Source organism: Schistocerca cancellata, chromosome 11, assembly GCF_023864275.1.
Source record: "Schistocerca cancellata isolate TAMUIC-IGC-003103 chromosome 11, iqSchCanc2.1, whole genome shotgun sequence".
Lineage (NCBI taxonomy): Eukaryota > Metazoa > Arthropoda > Insecta > Orthoptera > Acrididae > Schistocerca > Schistocerca cancellata.
This window is the reverse complement of record NC_064636.1, coordinates 155,599,135-155,609,050: the sequence shown is the minus strand read 5'-3', so window position 1 is coordinate 155,609,050 and position 9,916 is coordinate 155,599,135. Positions and strand designations below refer to the sequence as shown.

The 9,916-nt window shown below is 43.4% G+C and overlaps 1 protein-coding gene across 1 annotated transcript in view; it reads right to left on the bottom strand.

Annotated features, from left to right (window-relative positions):
• Positions 1-8,857: 8,857 nt before the first annotated feature.
• LOC126108980 (serine/threonine-protein phosphatase 6 regulatory ankyrin repeat subunit B-like) overlaps positions 8,858-9,916 on the bottom strand; it is a 30,436-nt gene continuing 29,377 nt past the window's right edge. The window contains exon 3 of the mRNA XM_049914380.1: positions 8,858-9,419. Coding sequence (XP_049770337.1) covers positions 8,927-9,419 — 493 coding nt within the window. The 3' untranslated portion in view covers positions 8,858-8,926. The remainder of the gene's footprint in view (positions 9,420-9,916) is intronic.

The window sequence follows — 9,916 nt, the reverse complement described above, 5'->3', positions numbered from 1 at the left end:
CTGCGAACATGAGTAAATATCCTCGGAGTAGTGAAGGATCTTAAATCGCTTAATAAAAGCAAGTCTTCTGGTTCAGACCATATACCAGGTAGGTTCCTTTCAGAGCATGCTGATGAGTTAGCTCCATAATTAACAATCATACACAACCATTCGCTCGATTATTGATGTGTATCCAAAGACAAGAAAGTTGCACAGGTCACACCAATATTCAAGAAAGATAGTAGGAGCAATCGACTAAATTACAGGCCCATATCATTAACGTCGATATACAGCAGGATATTGGATCATATATTGTTTTCGAACATTATGAATTACCTCGAAGAAAACGGTCTACTGTCACACAGTCATCATGAATTTAGGAAACATCGTTCTTGTGAAACACAACTAGCTCTTTATTCGCATTACCTGTTGAGTGCTATTGGCAAGGAATTTCAGATCGATTCCGTATTTCTGCATTTCCGGAAGGCTTTTGACACTGTACCACACAAGCAGCTTGTAGTGAAATTGCGTGCTTATGGAATATCGTTTCAATTATGTGACTGGATTTGCTATTTCCTGTGAAAGACGTCACGGTTCGTTGTAACTGATGGAAAGTGATCGTCTAAAATAGATGTGATTTCTGGCGTTCCCCAATGCAGTGTTACAGGTCCTTCGCTGTTCCTTATCTGTATAAACGATTTGGGAGACAATCTGAGCAGCCGTCTTCAATTGTTTGCAGATTACGCTATCGTTTATCGACTAATAAAGTCATCAGAAGATCAAAACAAATTGCAAAACGATTTAGAAAAGATATCTGAATGCTGCGAAAATTGACAGTTGATCCTGAAAACGAAAAATGTGAGGTCATCCACATGAGTGCTATAAGGAATCCGTTAAACTTACGTTACACAATAAATCAGCCACATCTAAAGCCCATAAATTTAACTAAATACCTAGGAATTACAGTTACGAACAACTTAAATTTGAAGGAACACACAGAAAATGTTGTGGGGAAGGCTAACCAGAGACTGCGTTTTATTGGCAGGACACTTAGAAACTGTAACAGAACTACTAAGGAGACTGTGTACACTACACCTGTCCGTTCTCTTTTAGAATACTGCTGCGTGGTGTGGGATCCTTACCAGATAGGGTTGCGGGAGTACATCGAAAAACTTCAAAGAAGGGCAGCACGTTTAGATTCATCGCGAAATGTGGGAGAGAGTGTCACAGAAATGACAGAGGATTTGGGCTGGACATCATTACAACAAAGGTGAATTCCGTGGCGACGGAATCTTCTCACGAAATTCCAATCACTGACTTTCTCCTCCGAATGCGGAAGTATTTTGTTGACACCGACCTAAATAGCGAGAAACGATTACCATCATAAAATAAAGGAAGTCAGAGCTCATAAGGAAAGATATACGTATTCGTTCTTTGCGTGCACTATACAAGATTGGAATAATAGAGAATTGTGAAGGTGGTTCGATGAAACCTCTGCCATGTCTTTAAATGTCATTTGCAGAGTATCCATATAGATGTAACTGTAATTTCCAGAGTACCCCAAAGAAGTATCATATCATAAGCCGTTGCTATTACGGGAGGCTGGCGAGTAGGTAGGGTGACAAGGCAGACTCGTCGGACGACGCGCCAGATGGTCGCACAGCGTGAGAGCGGCCAGGCTAGCGAGAGCCATGTAGTACTGGAGGGGAGAGAGAGAGACAGCCGTCTAGGAAATATACTTTTTACCCCAGGTGAAAATACACCTTTCGCGTGCTAAGTGACAAGGTTTTCCGTAGATTTTCCGTCGGAACTGTAAAGCCCATCAATCCTTTGAGCGGTTAACGTTTTATACACTGGTGAAGACCTTCCAGGGAAAAAATGGAATGGGGGAGAGATGTTTTGAAATGGCGGTTGATGAAAGAAAAGGAGAGAAGTTTTGGAAAGACTTTTGATACCAGCAACAAATACATTGCATATTTTCGTATTACAAAAGTATAAATTCGAATTGCACCGAACATACCACGTTCCTTTCCGGAGCCTTGAAATCGAGATAGCGAGACCCTTTTGGAAGCCAATCATATCTTATGCCAAGTTACCTCGCCAGCTCATGGCAGCAGATATTCAGTGCATAGGACACGTGCTGTAGTAAGCCAAGAGCAAGATAACTTACGTAGTGCGAATACACAAAGAGGAAAAGTTAATGGTTTACATTAATATACACAGAGTAGCAACAAGAAAAGCCAAGCTTCCTCATATACTATTGGTCTCTAAGATTAATAAGCTACAAGAGAATCAAAGTTTTCACATGTAATATTGATCTTTTTTGCGTGTGTTATACTTAAGGAACGCCACATGAATGTGCCAGTAAATACGAAATAATGATGTAAGTGTTTGGTCTTCTGGGCTCGAAATTATTCTATGTGGTTGGTCCTCAACGTGTTCAGTTATAAACGAGAGTCAAACGCTCTGTGATTTAAGAAATTCATCCCACTTTTTCACACGTAACATAATTCATCTTCCATAAAAGGAAATTTACTTTGAAAGCAACGATTTTCAAATCACCATTCACAAAACTATCCCGAGACTGTCAGAGATAGGTTCGGTTTAGCAGTTGCCAGAGAGCACCAGAAAACAGGCGTAATTGCGTGTGTGCAGGTGCACTGATGTAGGAAGCTCGCATGTTTGTATGTATAAAGCATAAAGAGCTGTTACATTACGCCATAAAAGAAAGACGACATCAGAGGATACTCCATAAGCATCGGAATTCCTTAAACTGTACTAAAGTGCATAATTCGGCCTAAAGTGCACTTCGGTTTGTCCACATTCACAATGAAGTTGGTCCCACCTGACATTAAGCTTTTCAGTGTGGTTTTTGGAACGTAAGTTTTCTTGGAGTAGCAGTACTGTACTAATCTCATGTTGATTCTTCATTATGGCATAATGCCAAGTCATTGTTCTGCACGGTGAATAGTGCTTGACTGCTAAAACCTTTGAAATGAAATAAAATCCTGGAAACTGAAACTAATATGTTTTTGCCTTCCATAATTATGTGAAATTATTTTAATTCTCTTGATAGTTCTCACCCAAAGAAATACATTTTGTTTTCATTTGACGTGGGAGCTGCAAACGAAGAGGAAACAGCAAAATCACTGAACGCATACACGGGTCATGTGTAGACTACACCCCTCCCCACTACAACTCAACTCTGCACATGCACAAATCTGGCAGCTAGGGGCCCCGAGAAAAAACTCTCAGTAGCATTTGGCTGCTTGCTGCTACTGCCAATACAGTTAACAGCCACACTTGAAGTAATCGGAAGCAGGAGAAGGCATTCCTCATATGCAAGTAAACTGCGCTTGCGGATGAGCCCGCTAGCAACTGCTCAAATGAACCTGATTTAAGCGATTGTGACATCATGCTCATAGAAAGGAGTTTATTGTTACTAAGTATTACATAGTCTTCGCCCTAAGGCCACTTGTCAGTGGCTGTTTGCAGACTTGTGGGAGCACAGTGTTTTCTTGTTATAAATGGCATAATTTCATTGCAACTAAAGATTTGTTTTTTTTTCATTTATGTTTCATTGCTGCAGTATTATTCTACAGTGCCAGGATACAGCAGCATTCTTTGCTAGAGAATCAATTCTTACCAGTCAAAATAACAAAAATTTAACAGAAAACTAAAACAATGAAAAATTCCTGGGTTTTCACTGTTTTCTACCAGATGAAAATATTTCTGGGTTCTTCCCAGATTTCTGGTTGTCCTGGGTCGTACGAATCTTTTAATTTTTCACACCCATTCTTTGTACAAATATTTAATCCTTAGCTTTGTTCCAATGTTTTCTTACGTGCTGACCCCCAATTGTTACCCAGTCTCTGACCATTTTCCTAAATTTAGCCATGACTAAAAAAAAATTGTACACACCATACTCTACCACTGGTCATTACTTCCCACCTAAGACTGCTACAGTCAACTACACTCCTGGAAATGGAAAAAAGAACACATTGACAACGGTGTGTCAGACCCACCATACTTGCTCCGGACACTGCGAGAGGGCTGTACAAGCAATGATCACATGCACGGCACAGCGGACACACCAGGAACCGCGGTGTTGGCCGTCGAATGGCGCTAGCTGCGCAGCATTTGTGCACTGCCGCCGTCAGTGTCAGCCAGTTTGCCGTGGCATACGGAGCTCCATCGCAGTCTTTAACACTGGTAGCATGCCGCGACAGTGTGGACGTGAACCGTATGTGCCGTTGACGGACTTTGAGCGAGGGCGTATAGTGGGCATGCGGGAGGCCGGGTGGACGTACCACCGAATTGCTCAACACGTGGGGCGTGAGGTCTCCACAGTACATCGATGTTGTCGCCAGTGGTCGGCGGAAGGTGCACGTGCCCGTCGACCTGGGACCGGACCGCAGCGACGCACGGATGCACGCCAAGACCGTAGGATCCTACGCAGTGCCGTAGGGGACCGCACCGCCACTTCCCAGCAAATTAGGGACACTGTTGCTCCTGGGGTATCGGCGAGGACCATTCGCAACCGTCTCCATGAAGCTGGGCTACGGTCCCGCACACCGTTAGGCCGTCTTCCGCTCACGCCCCAACATCGTGAAGCCCGCCTCCAGTGGTGTCGCGACAGGCGTGAATGGAGGAACGAATGGAGACGTGTCGTCTTCAGCGATGAGAGTCACTTCTGCCTTGGTGCCAATGATGGTCGTATGCGTGTTTGGCGCCGTGCAGGTGAGCGCCACAATCAGGACTGCATACGACCGAGGCACACAGGGCCAACACCCGGCATCATGGTGTGGGGAGCGATCTACACTGGCCGTACACCACTGGTGATCGTCAAGGGGACACTGAATAGTGCACGGTACATCCAAACCGTCATCGAACCCATCGTTCTACCATTCCTAGACCGGCAAGGGAACTTGCTGTTCCAACAGGACAATGCACGTCCGCATGTATCCCGTGTCACCCAACGTGCTCTAGAAGGTGTAAGTCAACTACCCTGGCCAGCAAGATCTACGGATCTGTCCCCCATTGAGCATGTTTGGGACTGGATGAAGCGTCGTCTCACGCGGTCTGCACGTCCAGCACGAACGCTGGTCCAACTGAGGCGCCAGGTGGAAATGGCATGGCAAGCCGTTCCACAGGACTACATCCAGCATCTCTACGATCGTCTCCATGGGAGAATAGCAGCCTGCATTGCTGCGAAAGGTGGATATACACTGTACTAGTGCCGACATTGTGCATGCTCTGTTGCCTGTGTCTATGTGCCTGTGGTTCTGTCAGTGTGATCATGTGATGTATCTGACCCCAGGAATGTGTCAATAAAGTTTCTCCTTCCTTGGACAATGAATTCACGGTGTTCTTATTTCAATTTCCAGGAGTGTATTTCCTGTATAGTCTTAATGGGTTGAAGCACCACATTTCCTCCTTGTTCTTCATGGGTCTCTCGATGTAGTCACTTGATCAGTTCTTGTAATGTAGCACTATGGATTCCTATTGAGAAGCAAGCAGACAATCTGTGTAATTTGAGAGTAAGGGTAGCTAACCCATTTGAAATAAATCCAGAGAAGCCATTACAATGCATTTAATAATGAATGCAATGAAACAGTTAACATTTAAATTGGTGAAGCTGTTCAACATAAGTTACTAAAAATCAACGCGTATATGTCAGGAGTTCACTGTGATATGTGCTTGGATGAAATATTTTTCTGTGCCCAAAGCCGAAATTGCAACTGTGGAAAATAACTTTTACAGTAAACCGTGAAGATACATTAATTTTTTGGAAATTGGTCCGCCTTTTATGCAAAAACACTTGTTACTGTGTACCCAAATATTGTTCGGCACCTCTGTACCATCTCAGTGGGATTTTGTTATTGGAAACTGTAAAAGGTGAACATATTTTATGTTTCAATTAATCTAAGAAAGTGACATCTAAAGAAAATTGTTATTCTTCTTCTGTGATTTTTACATTATACACTTTTTGCAGGACCATCTGTATGGTGTCCTGGACTGATAGCTTGTAATCTGCAAACCAAACGCTGGAAATGTGAGATTTATCAGCAACTTAACATGTCTTGATTCCTAAACGACGTGATTTTGGTGTGTCAAAATATTTTGCGTACATATTTGTTATTACTCAGGTTCTATTGTGACTGAGTCTCCTTTTGCTTTATGAGGGCACTGCACACTCACACTCTTGTACTTCGTGTAATTTTGTTCTTACAATGTTGTGTTTTCTAATTCTGTTGGCATTCATTTGTTATAAACTAATTTGAATTTTGTTTCCTCTCTCTGTCTCTCTGCGCGTGTGCAAGTGTGCATGCGCGCACTCTACAAATGTTTGATTTCTCTATCATACGGGGCTTGCAACCATTTTCCTCTTCTACATGTTTTATTGTGTCTAGCTCCTGTGTCTGATCCTGTTTGCTTATGGATATTCTGTTCAACCCGTGGAGCATGAATCTGAAGCTGTCTTGCTTGCTTGCGATTAGACACATTGTGAATGGTGATGCTCATAGTTGTCAGTTTCCCAAATATTGTGAAGTCATGTGGACTGTTCTTTTTCATATGGCGAAATTCAGAAAACTTAGTGTGTTGTCAGTTTCTATTTCTACTGTGGTGTGAAGTTTTGAGTATAAGTTGTTCATTTCATCATGTAGCAGTTATACATATGACCACTTACCATGCCACAGGTGCACTGATGACCGATACTTACTGAAGGAAAGTTCCAGATCTCTCACCTGAGTACTGGCGGCTCCCAATCACAGAGGCCATGGGCTGCGAGTCTGTCTCACAGCCCCACGGCTGACTCATCGTCATGCCGCATGGTGAATCTCCTGCAGCCGCCTGCATGGGAAACGGCTTCTCGCTCATCACCGCTGGTGTATTCTGCACTGTTCCATTAGCTGCAGTGTCACATTGAAATGTAAAATTTACAAAATTGTTGTTGATAGTAAAAGCAACCACACATGCTCAATTCAGACAGTTCATTTCCAACTTCAACACTTTATGAGTCTTTCACATCACTTGATGCTTTAAAAGAACCTCTTCTCTGCACACAGGACACATATCTCTTCCTTCTCTGAAACTACCAATCATGTAGTACTGCCGTCAAAGGCAACATCTAGTAAAACTTTGTCACAGTGTGTTTTGTTTTTCACATACCCACTGGTTGTTCCATCATTTTTATTAAACACTATACACTGAAGTGAGGAAAGTAATGGACTAGAAATATGCATATATAAAATGACAGTATCGCACACACCGGGTATGAAAGGGCAGCTGTTCTGTGAAGCTATTCCTTGTACTCAAGAAATTTATGTTTGATGTGAATACGGCCATGACGACAATACTAGTTTCAACACAGAATGGTAATTGTACCCACATGCATGTGACATTCCATTTCGGAAATCATTAGGGAATTCACTATTCCAAGTCCACAGTGTCAAGAGTGCACAGAAAACCGAATTCTGGGTAGTGCCTGATGGCCTTCACTTAACAACAGAGGACAGTGCCATTTTCATGCAGTTGCCAGTGCTGACAGACAAGGAACACTGCCTGAAATGACCACAGCAATCTGTGTGGGACACAACGAACATATCCATTAGGGCAGTGTGGCGACATTTACCATTAATGCGCCGTGGCAGCAGACGACCAACGTGAGAGCCTTTACTGAGAGTGCGACAGTCTGAACTGTGAAATACTTGCTGTCTGCAGAGATGGTCACTTGCTTTGACACAGAATGACTGATATTCCTCAAAAATTCTAAAAACTTATGCGAGTTTGGCACTATGCAAATTACATTGACACAGACATCTATAGTTCGATTAACTAACCTAACAATAAGTCGCTTATTAGGTTCACACCAGTTGGAATTACTTCACTTATGGGCCAAAGTTCAGAATTTTATTTCTTTTAATTTTCACGATAATGTCATCTGTACGAATCACCCTGATCTGTGACACATTCTGTGTACAGTATTGTGAAGTGTGTGGTAGAAGTGCTGCTACAAATGTGAGATTGTGATTAAAGACAACAAGTATTTGCATACTACAGATACAGAAGTACACTCAGCATGAGATCACAACTGAAGATACGTTCTAACTGAACAACTTGTATGATAGTAGAATAAGATTTCCACTCTGCAGCAGAGTGTGCACTGATATGAAACTTCCTGGCAAATTAAAACTGTGTGCCGGACTAAGACTCTAACTCGGGATCTTTACGTTTCACGGGCAAGTGCTCTATTTACGTTTCACGGGCAAGTGCTCTACCAGAAGTACTGGCAGAAGTGAAGCTTTGAGGACGAGGCATCAGTCACACTTGGGTAGCTCTGTTGGTAGAGCGCCTGCCCACAAAAGGCAAAGGTCCTGAGTTCGAGTCTCAGTCAGGCACACAGTTTTGTATGACAGTAGTTTGAGTATCGTACAGTTTACACTGGTGCAACATAACACCATGCATGCTGCCAGTAATCAGGTAATGTCGGGGACTGGTTCGAACAACAGACGTTAATGCAACTGCATGATGTGCTAGACAATCAACACTATTGTGCCATTAGTGTCTTCAAAGAGATTGGGTGTTCACATTTCAAAATGCAGGCAGTCATGATAGGTACTGTCTGTATCCTTGTAAGTAACTTGAATATGTTGTATACGATGAGACAGAGGTGATGTTTATAAATAATAGAGTGTTTTTCAGTTGTTGAGATTTTGAAAAATCTATCGTGAAGTATTTTACAGACTGAATCCTCAAAATAATGGTTCCTCATGTTAGTTTACAGCTATATCTGATTGTTGCAGTTGTCATGTGTTACCAGAGTAGTGATATGCAGCACGAAATGTTAGGTATAAATGAGTGAACAGAAGATCATTTTTTTGTATTCTTTATTTATAACTAAGACATATGGTAAAACTAATTATGTTTTGTGTAATGCTGTACATCAGTGTTGTTGCAGCATTTGCACCAGCTGCTGCTCGTTGTTCTGCATGGCGAGGTCCAGAGGGGTCCTCCCCCCGCCATCCCTGGCCACTCTGTCAGCTCCCGCCTGCAGCAGTTCAACCGCCACCCCTGTCTGGCCCCACCTTGCCGCCAAGTGTAGTGGCGTGAGCCCCAAGTCATCTCTGCCATTTGGGTCAGCAGATGCATCCAGCAGCACCTGCACCAAAGCCGTATGGCCATTTGCTGCAGCGAAGTGTAGGGGTGTCGTCTGCCTGCTGCCCCTGGCGTTGACCTCCGCGCTGGCCCCTATGAGGCAGCAGGCTGCCCCCACATGGCCCCAGACTGCTGCCCAGTGCAGGGCAGTCCGGCTGTACCACGCTCTGTCCCTCACCCCAACGTCCGCTCCTGCCGCCAGCAACCTGCACAGCTGCTCTACTGCCCCCTCCTTGGCTGCTTCTATCAGCCTCCTCCCTCTCTCTGCTTCGGAAAGCAACCTGCACAAAACATCAACACACTTACACTCTGCTACAAACACTCAGACTCCAAATGAAAAAACCATCACAGACGTAAAACTGACCAGTCGTGTATACACTTCTGCTTAACGACAAGTTACAAATCTAGAATCTCCCCTCTACAATACAGATCTATCAGCGTATCACTGACAGATACTTACCAGTAGCCCACAATACAAATCTGCAGCACTTCCCATTAAAAATTGGTTCACTCCATCTCATTACTAAATGAGCTGTAACTTTCTCCTAATTCACTCCAAAGAGTCACCTCCTTTGATCTGTGAATCCTGTTGGTAACCAATGGTTGACCTCCACAGGAATACAACTAACACTACCTTCTGTTGGCAGCAATCCCTTCTGATACTTAGGAAGAAAACACAAGTAACTAATCACATTTCTAAGTAGTGAAATACAACGTCATCGCCTGTCAACAAAAATTAGGTGCCAACACTGACAACATTATTGAAAGCGAAAGCGGT